Genomic DNA, 18,117 nt, shown 5'->3' with positions numbered 1-18,117 from the left:
AAAAAATCAGTATACACCACCATGTTTGAATAAAGAGTAGAGGTAACAGCTTCATGAAAGTGCGCTGATGGTTACCATGAAAAAACGTGTCTACTGCACTGCGTTCCTCTCCCGAGTTGCGCGCTCATTCGTTTTTGTGTTCTTGGTCTCAGAGCCGCACGCACGAAACAGACACAGAAGACAGAATCAACGTTTAACATAATTAACAATGCACTTTTTACGGAGACGTTTTAATGTTGTTCTTTATTTTTTTATTCAGTTGAATATTTAGCGTACAAATTTATTTTCAGCTCTTAAAAATGACTGAGGTCCGGGCCTCGTAGCTGGCTACGGCCATAATCAAATTATATATTTTTTTTTAACTAATCATGTGTAGTAAGGGCGGGCGGGAGATTTTTATGTTGTCAGCAGGAGGTCGGGAGGATGTTCTAAATGTTCCCTAAAGTGGGAGATCTGCGATACCTGAATACATGATGTGATATTTTTGTCATATCGCCCAGCCATATCGTCTTATGTCTGTGGCATATTGAGAAAATACTTTATATAATTGAATATCTCATTCTCTTCACAGAACAAACTGATCGTTCACTGCTTCCTGCCCTGATATCTGTTGGACTTCTGGGGTTATTAATCATAATATTAGCATTTGTGTGGATTTTGCTGAAAAATAAAAAGCAAAAAGGTAAGTAACGCATCTTTCTGTTCATGTGTTCAGTTTTTACATTTGATGTGTTTCATACAATTTAAATCACATTTGTGTCTTTAGTGTCTGAAACTGAGGAACTGACTTACGCTGATGTGAAAATTTCAGCTCACAGTGCAGAGAGAGTTAAAGAGGTAAATATCTAAATAAAACTTCTGAAATTGATCATGATGTGGAATACTTTAGAGGATTTGGTTTAAAAATAAAAATAGTCATATTAGTTCCACAGGAGTGATGAAGTCTCACCCTGATTCCGATACTGAAATATACTGTTGTGTCTCTACAGGAAGAAAACTCGAGAATAATGCCTGTTGAAGCAGAGCCTGACTCAGTGGTGTATTCACATGTGAAGTGATCCATATAATTCATCACATCACAATATCCTTTTAATTATTTTAACGAGTTGTGCTGAGAAATCCTGCAGGGTTGGGGCATGTCTTCAGGCATCAGTGTTTAATATTAGTGTAATATTTGCATGCTGTCATTATATAATCATGACCAGCTAAAAACCAAGTGTCAGAAAGGCAAGCTCATCAGAAAATGTTTCAGGGTATTTACTGGAACACATCAGGGTTTTTAAATGAATCATCAGCTTCAGTTTCCCAGCTGCCTTTCAGTGTTTAAGCTTCTCGGGTTACAGCCGTATTGTCCAGATCAGATCAGATACAGAGCTCTGTGTTAGAGGAACCCAGAATTCTCATCAGCTCCGTCTCCTCACAATGATGATATTTTTGTCTCTGTCCACACGTGATATTTTATAGTGATTTTAGTTTGTGGTTTCATTCATTGATCACAGACAGAAACCTGAGCTCAGGATTGAACCAGGCGTCAAAGCTACCTGCTGTACCACTGTCCTGCTCTCTCTACTGGATCTTACCTGTACATTTACAGAGTGAATGCACACTGGTGTCTGTTTAATGCAATGAAAATATGAGACAGTTTAATGCTCTGACCAGCAAAACCAGTAGAACAGGAATACTGAACACACTGCACAGCATAACACCAGACTGTTAAAGCTCCTGACAGAGAGACGGATCCAGAAGATAGTGTTACAGATATTAGTGGTGTTTATTTGCTCATCAGTTTAACACACGTACTGTTAGTTCCTGAAAAACCTGATGGTCTGATCTTCTTCCTGGATCACTGATTGTTCTGGCTTTATGTTTGTAGCTCAAACAAACAACTTTTATAACCGGAAGAGACTGAAGCTGCAGAGAGCTTGTATTATCAGTCAGAGAGAATGCAGTGTTTGCAGTTTCTACTGCAATATAAATGGAAACATGTAAATTCCTGCTTTTGTGATTTTTTTTTTCCCCCCCTTTATGGCCTTTTAAAAGGTTTTGCTTCTGCCCAGTTTGGGATTGAATAATTAAATTAACCATCCGGTTAGAAACCTGATGATGCTAAAGCAGTCAGGCTGTAAAGTTCTTCTCAGTAAATGACAATAAGTCCATTATTGCTTCTTTCACACACAGCAGGCGTGATCAGGCCCGAGGCTTGCTCATTTTAGCCCACAGAGATCTTTCCTTCTCTGTTTTTAATGGGCGTTGATCTTGAGTTAAATTATAAGTGACGTCATTACGCAACATGTCAACAATCTCAGTAAATAAGAACATAACACTGCCCCCTGCTGTTCATTTGCAGTACTGTGCAAAAGATGTAAACATTTCCTTATTTATAGACACCAATATTCTTAGCTGTTTGTTTGATGTTTTTGGTATTAAATGTGAGTAAAAAGAGAACCACCACATTTCCAAAGTTTCATTTGTCAAAAAACATGAAATGTTAGAGAAAACAATGAAATGTGTAAGTGGCCAGTAATGGAGCACATTGCAGATAAACCCATAATGGAGGCTGTTCTGGTTTTGGAAACAGCAGCAGAGTGAGAACCACCGTGTCCAGAAGAACTGTGTGAGGTTCTCCAAGATGCAGGAAAAAAATAAAATAATAACTTCACAGCTGATTTTTGTATAAAACTACAACAGTGAACCTGAGGCTTAAATAGTGATTTAGTTCAGTTGTGTTTAGTGTAAATGAGTTAATTTATTGGTCCATATGTCAAACCTTTTCATTAATTTTGAGGATTTTTGCACAGAACTGCACAAACTATTATTGTAGTATTTCAGCGAAAACTGCCAAATTAGAAACCACAAGACTGATCATTTCAAACATGGAGCCCATGTTAGTGTCATCTGGAGAAGGGTTTCTTTCATATAAATTATTTTTTAAAAACAAACTATTAGCCAATAATCATCCAGAGCTTTTAATATTATTTAGTTTACTTTTGACTATTAACTAAAAAGGAGAAGCACAAATAATCATTTAAAAAAAGATATTGTAATATTTACTAGTTTGATGTTCCCATCACAGTCATGTGTTTCCCCCAGTGTATAATTATCTGTAAATTGACATTGTTTGAAACACAAAATAATCTCAGTAAATAATAAACAATTCAGCCAATAAAAGCAGACTTTGGCTCCATAAAACTCAGGCTCTCTGTCCTGTCTCTCTGTCTCACACTAACTATCATCATCCACAGTGTCTTTACAAATCATGGAGGAATTTTACCCTAAACACAGTGTTTATATTATTACTGAAGCCAAAATTATTCTCCCTTGTTATCTATATTGATAAAACTGTAATGTAACATCATGTTAAAACTCAACCTCCACTTTAGCTTTATAATATTGATTATAATCAGGTATTACACATTTATATTACTATCAGTATTTTCCATTTCATCCCTGTGCACTTAAATAAAGCATTAAACATTTTACAGAAGGTGAATAATGTGATTTGCTCTGAGAAGAGAAAGTTGATAAACAGTTTCTCCTACCGTAAAGATCTCAGTAACTCCTCCAGGTCAGACGACGGTCCTTTTAAAAATCTCCATGTGAGGACACTGATGTTTAAATGGTCAACAATTAACATTGTTCTGTAGCAGAAAATCAGGTTCCAGGAATGTTTAAAGTGGTTTATCAGCATGACTTTAATTCTTTTGCTATACTGAGAGAACGCTGTAACCTTCACGAGCCACCACCTGCGTTCTTTAAAATGGCGGACACGAAAGAAGCGAAGGGCTTTCAGTTCCCACCTCTACACAGGGCGGTGTGAATACCGTGACGAAGACGTGACGCTGATGCTTTCTAGCTCATTTACATGTTGGAGTCCAGATCCTTTCGACATTAACAATGGAGAATCAGAGTCTGACCTGTCTAGAAACTTCCAGCAGGAGAATTAGTTCTCTTTCTGAGGCCTGAGTTTAAAACCAGGAAAATGTTTCATCACGTCAGACAGGAAAAAATCTGGACAAAAACAAATCAATTTAATGGACTTGTTTCAGTTCCTAATATTCTGACTCTAAAGATGGAATTTCACATTAAAAAGTTCCACAGCTGTTTATTTTATTAAAAACAAACAAACTACATGCAGTGTGATGGAGAGCCGTGATCTCAGAACACATGAGGAAAAGGTCGCTGGCCTGCTGATTTTCTTGAAATTTGCTTACTGGATCACGTGATTCAGGATAAAACAATGGACTATTCACTTCTCCTTCCTCACGTTTAACATCTTCATAATGGAGGGAGTTTTGTATGATTTACACAGTCCCCTCAGAAAGTACTGAACAGCGAGGCCAATTCTTTTGTTTTTGCTTTCACTGAAGTAATTTGGATTTGATGTCAGAATATGAAGATGAGCCGAAAGATCAGAATTTCAGTTTTCATTTCCTGATTTTTACATCTAGATGTGTTCAACAACTTAGAAACGTGTTTAATACCAAAAGGTGCCATGTTTGGTGGTTGTTTATTTTGAGGGGTTTCTCCCTTCAGTCTCTTTTTCATGAGCTGAAATGCTGGTCAGTTGGGTGAAAGCCTGGTGATGGACTTGTCCAGTCTAAAACCTTCCACTTATTTCCCCTGATGAAGCCCTGTGTTGTCTTGCAGTGTGTTTTGGGTCATTGATGAGTTCCATCATCAATAATGATTCGTGAGTTCATTCCAGAAGCTGCCATGCAAACCCAAGCCATGACTCTACCTCCACCATGCTTCACCCATGAGCTCCATGTTTTGGATCATGAGCAGATCCTTTCTTTCTCCACAGTTTAGGCTTTACATCACTTTGGTAGAGGTTCATCTTGAACCCAGCCACTGTGGTTGCACAAGTCAGTGCGTTCTTAGTGCTGGTCCCAAGCCCAGATAGATTGGGGAGGGTTGCATCAGGAAGGGCATCCGGTGTAAAAACCTATGCCAAATCAAATATGCAAATCATGATGATCCACTGTGGCGACCCCGAATAGGAGCATCCAAAATAAGAAGTAGAAGAAGAAGATTGAGAATGTTTGTCATTCATTGCTGGTGTTTTCTTTGGCCTGACCTGTTCGATATCAGGTTGTTATTACACCAGTGGTTGGTTTCTTTTTCAGGACATCCCAGATTTGTTGTATTGACTATCTCCAATGCTTGTGTAATGGCTCTGATCGAGTTTCCCACTTTTCTCAGCCTCAGTATGGCTTGCTTTCCTCCCATAGACAGCTCTCTGGTCTTCATGTTGGTTTATCCTTTTAAACAACAAACACAGTCGTCACAGGTGAAACCCAGGGCTTAAACCAAAAGTATAAATTCAGAGCTTCAGTATTGATTGCATAAACAATCAGTCGAACAGGACACACCTGGTGTCAGGCATATGTTCCAATATTTTTGATCACCTTGAAAATGGGTAGGTTCAAACCAAACATGCTGTTTTCTAAGTTGTTTAATGCATTGTGTTAATCTTATTTAAGTTGTTTAAATCTTTAAACATCTTTCAAATATATTCCTCTTTTATTGCCTGATATCCCAAAAGATATTTTTATCAGTTTATTGACTTCCAAAAATGCAGCAAAGACATTGTTTTTGGAAAAAAAGAAGCAGTGAATACTTCTTTCTTCTGTTTTGAGAATTATTTAAGCTCATTAATTACACAGTGATATTTTATGCTAGATTATGAACTCCACAGAAAAGAGTAAAGAGAGACTGGTGGGGGAACGACTGTTTATAGCTGCAATAACATTAGTGACAACTCGCTTCTAAAAGATTAAATGTGACTGTAAATGGATAAAACGTATGATGTTCTTTAATAAATAAAGATTTGTAATCATTGTTTTGCTGTGGTATAAGAGGAATAAAACACTTGGGGATGTGCTGTTAGACAACTAATGAACTCCTGGGCAGTTACAGGAACTCCACTTTATCACACCATCACGCCACTCAGTATTTTACAATTATGAACTTTTACACTTAGGGTTTATTTTATTACTTAATTAAATTGCTGTTGGTTGGCTGTTGATTTTTAATTTAGTTTGTTTTCATTCAGGAATTTGATATTCATATTCTTGTCCTATGGCTGCGTTACATTTTGGGTTATATTCACTTTTAAAAGGCGTTGTATATATTTCTGCATAGTCCAGAATTGAATTTAACTTTATGCTGAAATCTCCACATCATATGAAAGAGCGCGTTAATATTGTGTGATCTGTAGTGTTCACTTCAGTGTGAGATTCGAGTTCCAGAAACAGTTTGTGTATAAAAGAAAAAAGGTGTGTACACTATCAATGGAATTATCCTTGCTAAAATTATACTTGTTCGTGAATTACATTTTCAAAAATCCAATAAATGCTATGTTATCAATAAAACTCTATGGTGAGCCAGTAAACAGCTACTGCATATATACATTAAGAATTAAATAAATTTAAATACAGAATTAGACAATTTAAAAACACTGAACTGAGAATTAGTGTTAAAGTAGAAATTTAACTTTAAAAGTTGAACCTACTGTATATCCACTGAGGTCCAGACGGCTATGAAATGAAACAAAGACATGCATCATCCAGCCAGAACCAATAAATGACGTCTGCACTGATTGTTCTGAAGCAGAAAATCAGGTCTCAGATTTCTAAAACTGACCTCTGAGCGTTTTTTCCATTCTTTTCTATACTGAGGTGGAGATTTACAACAATGCTCACATACACAAGTCAAACCAGTGTGATGTTGATTGTGAGCTAATATGGCTTACTGTACAAACAAAAATAGAAACAGCTGAATTCCATTTGTTTTTATTTTTATATCACAGAAATGTACAAGTTTTGATCAGGCATGGTCACAATGTAGCCTTTATTTTTATCCTTATGAGAAGTACACTTAACATTAACAGCTGAACAATTTTTTTTCCTTTTTTTTGGAAATATATTTTATTGGTTTTCAAAACAATTCACACAGGAGAAGTGTATCAAGACAAGCATACATATATTCACTTTACCCAGCCATCCCCCAAATATAAAAATGCACCATCATCAAAAAACAAATGTCACCCACCTGCCCACCCATAGGGTCACAAGTGAATGTACACATAGATGAAAAAAAGACAATGGTCACAGGCAAACAACCATTAATTAAATCAAATTATGTCAGGAAAAAAATATATATATATAATTAAAAGTAAAAAAAGAAAACACAAATGGGGAGGTGAGGGTTGCTCACTGCTGTAGCCAAATGTTTCACCCTAGTCCTTATCAAGGGGTTCCTGAAGAGAATTATAAAATTATAAAAAGGGCCTCCATATTTTGACAATTGTTTGAGATGACCCTTTGAGTGTATGTCTTATTTTTTCCAGCTTTAAGAAATGCATCACATCCTTGATCCAGTGAGTAAAGGACGGCGGGGTTGTTTTCATTTAGTTAGAATTAATCGTCTTGCAAGGAGTGTGGTAAAAGCTATGAGCACATAGGCTTTGTTTGGTACAAGAGCCCTAGATTCTTCTGATGTCAAACCAAAGACGGCACAAACTGGGTCAGGGTCAAGTTGGGTTCCAAATGTTTCACTGAAAGCTTTAAAGATACTTAACCAGAAAGTGGTGAGGTTCGGACACAACCATAGCATATGCATCAAGTCTGCTGGCTGGCCTTTGCATCGAGGGCATGACGGGTCAGCAGTCGGATAAATCTTTGCCAGCTTAGCGTTAGCGAGATGGACACTGTGAACCAATTTCAGTTGTACAACGCTATGTTTAGTGGATATATACGAAGTGTTTATCAAGTCTAGGATGGATTTCCATTGATCATCAGTTAAAACTGTTCCCAAATCAGAGTCCCATGCTCTTTTTAAGTTTTCGGTGGGACGAGGACCAAAGTTGTTAATGAGTTCATAAATCTGGGGCATTAATCCTTTACGTTCTGACTGTGGTTCGAGAATGTGACTGATGTGTGATTTAATGGGCGTAACTGGGAATGATTTGAAAGTCTTTTGTACAAAGCTCCTGATTTGCAAATAGCAAAAAAAAAGTGGTTCTTCAGTAAGTCATAGATTTGAGATAGTTAGGAAAAAGATGCAAATGTACTTTCTATGTATAAATTGTAGATCGTTTTAACTCCTTTGTTAGACCACAAGGTAAATGCAGGGTCTGTACAGGAGGGAGTGAACATATGATTTGATTTGATGGGGGAAAGGATAGATGTTCCTTGTAGCCCAAAATGCCTTCTGAACTGAGCCCAAATTCTGATTGAATGATTAACTACTGTATCTGAACACAGATTACTGTTAAGAAGAGGCAAAGCTGCACAGATTACTGAGCCCAGGTTGTGATGACATGATGAAAACTCTAATTGCACCCAGTCTGCCTTTTGGTGATTGGTTTGTCTTCAAACCAGTGTGTTAATTTCTGAATGTTGCATGCCCAATAATAAAAAAGGAAATTGAGCAGGGCCATGCCTCCTGAGCGTTTTGGTCGTTGGAGATAAGTCCTGCCAATTTGACTAGGTTTGTTCCCCCAAATGAAAGAAGTGATATTTTTATCAAGTGTTTAAAAAAAAAAGACTTTTTAATTAGAATGGGGATGTTCTGGAAAATATATAAGAACTTTGGTAGTACAATCATTTTAATTAAGTTAACGCATCCTGCCAGTGACAAAGGTAAGGAGGCCCAACAATTCATGTCCTGTTTACATGTATTGAAAAGCGCTGTAAAATTCTTTGTGAAAGTGGTTGCGAAGGAGTGAGTGATCTCAATCTCCAAATATCTAAAATCATCTCTGACCCTTTTGAAGGGGAAAAGGGTTGAGGGAAGTGATTCTGCTTTAGGGTTTAAAGGAAAAAGCTCGCTCTTCTGTAAAGTTAACTTATACCCTGAGATTTTCCCAAACTTATTCAGAATATCTAAAATATCAGAGACATACAGAAGCAGGTCATCTGCGTAGAGCGACACCTTAAACACCTGCCTGCCACGACATATGCCTTGAAATTCCTTACAGCATCGCAACGCCACCACCAAGGGTTCAATGGCCAGTGCAAATAGGAGGGGGAAAGTGGGCACCCTTGTCTTGTCCCCCTGCCTCAGAGGAAATAATCAGATCGAGTATTATTAGAGATTACAGAGGCAAGGGGGGACAAATAGAGTAATTTGATCCAGGCAATAAATTCATCTTTAAAACCAAATTTTTTGAGCATAAGGAATAAGTATTTCCACTCGACCCGGTCAAAGGCCTTCTCAGCATCAAGAGATACGACTGCTTCCAGGCATTTAGACTGGGTCGAGTGGACAACGTTAAATAATTTTCTCAGATTTGAGTAGGAGTGCCGGCCCTGAATAAAACCTGTCTGGTCAGGTGAGATAATGATCACATTCTCCAGGCGCTTGGCCAAGACTTTCGACAACACTTTAAAATCAACATTTAGCTAGGAGATAGGGCGGTATGATGAGCATAAAAGTGGGTCTTTATCCTTCTTTGCTAGCAGAGAGATAGAGGCCTGTCTTAAAGTCATACGCAAGGTGATGGAGGAGAGTGCCTCTTTAAACATTACTTGGAGGATTGGTGCTAATTGTGAAGAAAACTTTTTGTAAAATTTAGTCATGAATCCATCAGGACCAGGCGATTTATTATTTTGCATGGATTTAATAGCCATAACAATTTCGGAAATAGAAATGTCTGCTTTCAAATTAGAATTTTATTCTTCTGAGACGGGCGGCACGTTGGTGTAGTGGTTAGTGCTGTTGCCTCACAGCAAGAAGGTCCGGATTCAAGCCCTGTGGCCGGCGAGGGCCTTTCTGTGTGGAGTTTGCATGTTCTCCCCGTGTCCGTGTGGGTTTCCTCCGGGTGCTCCGGTTTCCCCCCCAGTCCAAAGACATGCAGGTTAGGTTAACTGGTGACTCTAAATTGACCGTAGGTGTGAATGTGAGTGTGAATGGTTGTCTGTGTCTATGTGTCAGCCCTGTGATGACCTGGCGACTTGTCCAGGGTGTACCCCGCCTTTCGCCCGTAGTCAGCTGGGATAGGCTCCAGCTTGCCTGCAACCCTGTAGAACAGGATAAAGCGGCTAGAGATAAATGAGACAGTGAGAATATTAAAATTTTCAAAGAAAGTATGTGGGAGCTCGAGGTCATTACTACACTCCGAGGTGTAAAGGGTAGAGTAGAATTGCAAGAAGGCCTTATTTATGTCATCATGGCCAGTCAACATCTCTCCTGTATGTGACTGGATCTTTGAGGACTGAAATTTCATCTGTGCTGTATGTCGAGCATGTATAGCATATTTGACAATTAAGTTGACTTGACTTGATTTTGTGATCGAGCAGGTGTCAGTGGCTTCACGAGTCTGCAAGGCCAGTGATTTACCCACCTTAGCTCCAAATTCATAGACTTTGTGTCTGGATTTCAAAATAAGGCGTCCGTGGATCCTCATCCGTGGATAATAGATCAAATTCAGTTTGTAGTTTCAGCCACTCTTTGTAAAGATCTGGGGTCTGGGATTGTGCGTATTGCATGTCTATATTAAAAATTTGTTGTTCAGTGTTTTTTTTTCTTTTTTAATTGTGGAGGAATAAGCCATTATTTTCCTCTGAGGTATGCCTTAAGAGTCTCCCATAGCATCTCATGTGAAACCTCGGGGGAAGCATTTGTCTCATCTCATCTCATCTCATTATCTCTAGCCGCTTTATCCTGTTCTACAGGGTTGCAGGCAAGCTGGAGCCTATCCCAGCTGACTACGGGTGAAAGGCGGGGTACACCCTGGACAAGTCGCCAGGTCATCACAGGGCTGACACATAGACACAGACAACCATTCACACTCACATTCACACCTACGGTCAATTTAGAGTCACCGGTTAACCTAACCTGCATGTCTTTGGACTGTGGGGGAAACCGGAGCACCCGGAGGAAACCCACGCGGACACAGGGAGAACATGCAAACTCCACACAGAAAGGCCCTCACCGGCCACGGGGCTCGAACCCGGACCTTCTTGCTGTGAGGCGACAGCGCTAACCACTACACCACCGTGCCACCCGGAAGCATTTGTCTCCAAGAAAAATTTTATTTGGGCTGAGATGAACTCTACAAATTTATCATCCAATAATATGAGAGGGTTGAATCTACAGATTCTGTTGGGGGGAGGGCGATTTGGAAGAACTAACTCAAATAAAAATGGTACTGTGGTCGGATATTACAATGCTGTTATAGGAGCAGGATTTAACCTCAGGTAATAGTCTATTATTGAGCAGGGAATAGTTTATACAGGTATAGCTGTGATGTACATTAGAGAAAAAGGAATAAGCTCTGGTATGGGGGAATTTAAACCTCCAAACGTCTGAAAGACCACATTGATTCATAAAGTCACTCACAACCCCAGCTGACCTAGAAAGACTAGTAAGTCTTGACTAGTAAATACTAGTAAGTATTTTGACGATCTGTCCAATAGGACATCTAATATGAGATTGAAATCTCCCCCTAATATAATAAATCCATTATCCAGCTTGGGAATCGTCAAGAACAATAAAAATAAATAAATAAATAAATAAATAAATAAATAAAACTGCTGTCATCACACTTAGGGGCATATAAATTTATCAAAAATCACTGGGTTATTAAAGAGCTGTCCAACAACAATAATATATCACCCATTAGGATCGCTAATTTCCTCTTCAGATTGAAAAGAGATGCTTTTGTTTATCAATATCGATGTCCCTCTGGCTTTTGCATTAAATTTGGAGTGATACACTTGACCAACCCAGTTTCATTTGAGACTGGCAATGTTGGCATTGCACAAATTAATTTCTTGTAGGAATGCCACATCAACCTTCAAATGTTGCAAGTGAGACATGACTTTTTGTCTTTTGACTGGATTGTTAACCCCTTTGACATTCCAAGACACAAATTTAGTGGGGTTATCGGTCACTTTATATGACTGACCTACCATGATAGTCTAAGGAGTAGAAATAAAGGAGGGGGAAGCAAGTTGACAGCCAAGGGATGATATCCTGTTTGAGTACACAGCGCAGTAAGCAGAGGTGGGGGGGTGCACAAAAAGAAAAGAAGGGGAAAAAAAGGAACAAAAGGAAAATGATGATAAAAATAATTATAAGAAGAAGAAATAGATACAACTCCTTATTAACCCATTTCCTAGTTTTGGTCATCGCTTAGTGCTTGATACTACCTTGCACTTTGAACTCTGTCCTTATGAAAAATCAGATATGAGACAGAAGAAAACCTGTATTCAGGCTTGGTAAGTCGCTACCTCTTAAGTATTCAGGCAGCCAAAAAGAGAGAACAATTTCCTAACTGACATCTATGTCGACCAGCAGTCATTCTGTGTGCGCCAGTGGAAAAAGATAAAAAGTAAAATAAATAAATAAATAAAACATTAAAATTAGAGAAAATAAAAAAAGTAAAATACAGTAATTCATAAATAAGATAAAATTAAATAAGTGCAAATCTAAAAATAAATGAGTGAATAAGAATGATGGCAACAAAAATAATAACCTCAGAGCTGGTATTAAAAAAGTATACAGTTAGATGTCATTAAGATCTAAGAATATACTTCTGACAACTCTCTTAGAATTACAGAGAAACCTTTTAAACAAGTACCCACAGCTTAAAGGAGATACACAGAACCATGGCCTCACTTTTGTTTATAAATGCCTTGAGACCTCAAGAATGGCACAGAAATAGTTTTAAATATTAACAATAAATCTAATATAGTAATTTTGATGATTAAGGTGATTTATATAGATAGCGGTCTGAGTGAATGACCTTGACGTCTGTAATGTCACAGCAGGAAATCTATCAGTCTCATCGCCATTTCCGCTATACTAAAACACAGAGCTGACTGCAACTCCGATCCTCCATTTTGAGCTAATTTATCGCCATGTCACGTAGATGTGTTACTGGACAGTGCAGCAATACAACAGAAGGTGGATTTACGTTGGCCCAAGAATGTTCAAACTGCAAAGATTTGGACACGTTTTGTGAGTTGTTCACGGGCACATTGGGCGGCTATGAAGTGGTCTCTCCTCTACAAATTTTACTGAAGACTCGTACAAAACCTCTGATCTGTTGAGGATCGTTGGGGTTATCCGTCAGCCTAGCAATACAGCCTTAATAAGCCTGTATTGAAAGAGGGTGCAGTACCAACAATTAAATGAAACTACAAGAAAAGGAAAGTATTTATTTATTTTTAAAAAGGAAAGTAAGTTCAGTTGCATCAGTTCTCCTGGAGTGAGCTGAGTGTTGTTGCTAAAACCTGGGACGGTATGGAACGGGACGGGACATATCGCTCGGGCAATGACCTCCCCGCGGTTGTTGCTAAAACCAGGGACGTCCTGTTCCATCCCAGGTTTTAGTAATTGCCTGAACCGAGCAGTAATGGCGGAGTACTCAGGATGGAGAAAATGGAGAATGAGTGGAGCAACTGTCTTATTTCTCAACTGGATATTGCTGCCATCTCGCACTTACGGGGAAGAAGCGAATGAACGGAGAACTGAACGAACAACTGAAAGTCAGATTGTTTCAAAACAATCGGCCACAAGATCGTCCTTCAAGAAGCGAGAACACAGACGGGTAAGTTCCGACTCTCATCTCATCTCATTATCTCTAGCCGCTTTATCCTTCTACAGGGTCGCAGGCAAGCTGGAGCCTATCCCAGCTGACTATGGGCAAAAGGCGGGGTACACCCTGGACAAGTCACCAGGTCATCACAGGGCTGACACATAGACACAGACAACCATTCACACTCACATTCATACCTACGGTCAATTTAGAGTCACCAGTTAACCTAACCTGCATGTCTTTGGACTGTGGGGGAAACCGGAGCACCCGGAGGAAACCCACGCAGACACGGGGAGAACATGCAAACTCCACACAGAAAGGCCCTCGCCGGCCACGGGGCTCGAACCCGGACCTTCTTGCTGTGAGGCGACAGCGCTAACCACTACACCACCGTGCCGCCCTAAAATCAGTCTTAGCTGAGCAAATCGGTAACAGTATTTCTTACTTTCACCATAAATTTTTATTGATATGACTTTGGTCTATAGCTGTCAAAGGCCTCTGCCTTAAAACCGGTTACCGCTGTGATGTCACACACTCAGGGCTGGCTGGCTCAGCGGGGCAGCTCCAATGCCAACTTTGCAGTCGATTTTAACTCTCAAAAATATATTTTTATTCCCCATTTATGCAGCATACAAGAGTCGAGGATGGAGATACTATCCATTTAGAAATGTATTTAAAAATAAAGGCTCTGCGTATCTGCTTTAACGTGACGTACAATAAACCATGCCAACATGAACTTATTAGAGCAAAAAATAGATGTCCTTATTTCTTAGTTGCTTTCGCTGATATCGAGGTACAGTAACTGAACGAAAACAAACAAACAAACAAACCTCTGTGACCTGGAACCTTATATAAAACCAAATACTTGTATAACAAATGACTTTACTGGTCAGATTGTGCCGATGAATTAAAGATATTACAGGAAAAAGGGGCCGTTGTATCGCGTTACTCTATGAGTATTGATAATGCCTTGAGGTATGCAATTTAACTTTTAATTAACAGAATTAAGAGGTATAAACTTAATCGCTACTGAGGAGTTGTTAATACTTCCATCACGATATTTATATATACACAATCTACCTCGTAATCATCCTATAGGTTGTCTATTTTCAAGAATAGCAGCAGCCTCGGCGGGGGTATTAAACTCGTGTCTGGCTCCCTGGCAGAGGTCGGATGGGTGCCCCCAGCTTTCTCCGATATACCTATTATACAGATGTTGCATCTCCTGGATCTATTCTTGAGGTCGTCAGTCTTGAACTTCAGCCGCTCATTTTCCTTCAGGAAGCTGCTAATTGTAGCTGCTAATTTGGATATTCTCCCTTTGATGTCGGTCACTGACTGGTCATGTTTTGCAATCGTGGCATAGTTGGAGGAGATTTCCACTGTCAGTTTTGCGATAATTCGCTCTTCCATGCCGGTGAGCAGCTTCTCTGTGTCAGCCAGGGAAACCACCGGTTTGCTGCCCTCGTTGTGTGCGAGGTTGCCGCTAGACATTAGCTTAGATGCTAATTCGTCATCTTGTCCGTCCTCGCTCCCATTTTCGGCTTTTTTTTTTTAACCTCTATTTCTGCCCATGCTGAACTGGATATGGTGGGTGTCAGTTTTAAGTCAGTTTTGAAAGCGAGCTCACCAGGTTTTAGCGAGTGAATGATGTAGTAAGTCTTAAATAAATGTCAAATGGCTATAGATCCCTCCCGGCTTGCTGCTTACTCCTCCATCCGCCACACCGGAAGTCCCTGAATATTAATATTTGCTGTCAAATTAAATTGTATAGGGGAGAAAATGAAATGATTTTAATTGATGAAAGTTTGCTGTAAAAAGATGGTCATTTGGGCCATAATCAGTGTTCCGTCATTACGACGTGGACGTGAGTAGTCGCAGATCCCATGTGCTCCGGTAAAATATTTATTTTATACATGTAAACCCATTCGTTTGCTTTTATGAAAAGTCTTAGTCGAGTGATATTAGTGCAAGATAGATGTACGTAGGATCCAAAATGAAGTCGAGTAAACCGAGTTTAAGAGCTAAAGATAAGAAGAGAGTAATGAGCGACGCGCTGGACACAGCCGAGCCAAGGGAGAGCGCCCCGAGCCCGGCTGAGCCATGCGACGAGAACGCGCCGAAGCGCTGTGTTTATGACGGCTGCTCCGAGATCAGCACTCTGGGAGCCAAGCAGAGGAAACCATGGATGTGTAAAAAGCACTGAAACAAAATGTACAAGTACAAGAAGAAGAGGGGAAGAACTTCCTGTTTCTACACTGAACACAAAAAATGCCGAAAACCAGTTTCCTAGCTTCGCTTTGTCTTGCATTGTGTGCGTTAACAGTTTTAGCCAGATGTAAAACACCTCTGCAAAATCTTCTAGAAAGACACCATCTACGTCCTGTTTTATTTGGCAGCCCGTCACATGCTGCCTATTTGCCATATGGATCAGAAGCCTACTTCGCTTTGGCTCTCCACCGTCAGTCGGCCATTTTGGATTCACTGTCACTCAATTCAAGATCTCGTGCTCTCAAGTTATTCGCTAGTGGCGTGCTTTTGCTCAGAGGAGACGTGAGCCCCAACCCTGGCCCTTCTAATGCTCCATCTGAGCGTGATTTAAACGTGCTATTTTTAAATGCTAGAAGTGTCAAGGCTCTCATTCCACTCGAAGAGAACCCTTCACGTAAAATATGCAAACTAGCCATTCTGCAAGAGTTGGTCTACCAAAATTCATATGACATGGTTTGCATTAGTGAAACATGGCTGGTTGAGTCAGTCTTATCTTCGGAGATTTTTACAGGATACACTATCTTTCGCAAGGATAGAGTAAACAAAACTGGCGGGGGCGTACTTATTGCAGTTAAGCCCGAAATCAAGACTCGACGCCGGCAAGAACTAGAGAGAGACAATGTTGAGTTCATAGTCGTCGAGCTCTACCGGTTATTCTTTATACATTTTATCATCCTGAACCAGGGCCTGAGGATCTACATGAGTTCAACCTCTCTTTGTAAGAGTCACCCGAGACAGCTTGTTTTATTCTTGTCGGAGACTTCAATCTTTGTTCTGTCATCTGGTCTCCAGACGAATCTACCCCAGCAAACACGGGCGTATCTTCAGTAGATGAGGCGTTTCATACTCTTATGGAGGATAATTTCTTTCGTCAATTCATTCAGGGACCAACTCACATAGCGGGAAACAAATTAGATCTGTTGCTGTGTAACTTTCCGGAGGTTATTGAAGATGTAACAACATACACTCCAGCTGAAAGCAGATTTCCCTCGGATCACTATCTGATAGAGTTCTTCATAAGACTAAAATTTACACGATCCAAAACTGTGCGCCGTAAGACGTACGACTACAGTAAAGCCGATTTTGATGATCTCAGAAGACGTCTGGAACTGGTCTCACTTGACGTATCTCTATCGGACGATGTCGATAATTCCTGGACTCAATGGAAAGATTTGTTTCTAACTGCGGTAGAAGAGTGTGTGCCAGTTAAAATCATACGCGATACAAACACTCTGCCTTGGATTGACGGTGAGGTCAGGTATCTTATGCAGAAGAAATATCAAGTGCTAAAAAACTTTAGGAAAAACAAAACGTCCGAACGTAAACAAAAACTTCGAAATATTAGCAATGATCTCAAGACCCTAGTTAAATGTAAACATCGTGACTATTTGGCTAGGACTGAAGGATCTTTTCGGGACAACCCAAAACTGTTTTGGAGCTATCACAAAGCAATTCTGCACCATCGCTCAAATACAGACGCTGTGATTACTCACAACGGTCAAAGCGCTAGTAAGCCCACAGATAAAGCGGAAATGTTTAACAACTATTTCTGTTCCGTTTTCACTTCTCCCAGCTCAGACAAAGTGTTTTGTGGTTATACATGTCCCTTGAGATCAGATGAAAAAATAGCTGAAATAACGCTAACCGTCAACGAAGTGCGTGACTGTCTATCAAATCTAGATGTAACAAAAGCCACTGGTCCTGATGGAATTCCTGCTCGTATTCTAAAGGAGTGTAGCTCACAAATAGCTCCAAGTCTTTGTGATTTATTTAATCGCTCCTTAAAAACTGGGCGCTTTCCTTCAAACTGGAAATGTGCCGACGTCACTCCTGTTCACAAGAAGGACTCAAAGGAGCCTGCTGCAAATTATAGACCTCTCTCTTTGCTTCCAGTTGTAAGTAAAGTTTTGGAGCGCTGTGTTTGCAACAGACTTTATGATCACATCTCACAACTAATAACATCACTCCAGCATGGCTTTGTGTGCAGTCGCTCGTGCATCACACAACTTCTGTCCGTACTTCACAAAATCGGCGAAGCTCTAGACAAAAACAATCGGACATTTTATATCTGGACTTCGCAAAAGCTTTTGACTGTGCTGACCATACTATCCTGGTCGAAAAGGTGAAATGGTACGGTATCGATGGGTGTCCGCTAGGGTGGTTTCGAGATTATCTTGGGGGAAGAACACAAAGAATGGTAATTGACGGCACGGTCTCTAAGCCTCTGCCCGTGACCTCTGGTGTGCCTCAGGGCAGCCTGGTTGGTCCTGTGCTTTTCACTATTTTTATCAACGATC

The 18,117-nt window shown here is 39.9% G+C and overlaps 1 protein-coding gene across 2 annotated transcripts in view; it reads left to right on the top strand.

Moving 5' to 3' along the window:
• LOC132883511 (signaling lymphocytic activation molecule-like) overlaps nt 1-5,841 on the top strand; it is a 28,065-nt gene extending 22,224 nt beyond the window's left edge. Inside the window, exons 4-6 of one of the 2 annotated variants that reach the window (XM_060917222.1) lie at nt 572-682; nt 767-837; nt 990-5,841. In XM_060917222.1, the coding sequence (XP_060773205.1) occupies nt 572-682; nt 767-837; nt 990-1,058 (251 nt within the window). In that variant the 3' untranslated portion in view covers nt 1,059-5,841. Of the gene's footprint in view, nt 1-571; nt 683-766; nt 839-989 lie in introns of those variants that run through there. The other variant, XR_009654340.1, reaches the window with a different exon arrangement.
• The last annotated feature ends 12,276 nt before the right edge of the window (nt 5,842-18,117 follow it).

The sequence above is a fragment of the Neoarius graeffei genome, chromosome 3 (assembly GCF_027579695.1).
Source record: "Neoarius graeffei isolate fNeoGra1 chromosome 3, fNeoGra1.pri, whole genome shotgun sequence".
Taxonomy (NCBI): Eukaryota; Metazoa; Chordata; class Actinopteri; order Siluriformes; family Ariidae; genus Neoarius; species Neoarius graeffei.
This window is presented reverse-complemented; position numbering and strand designations above follow the sequence as displayed.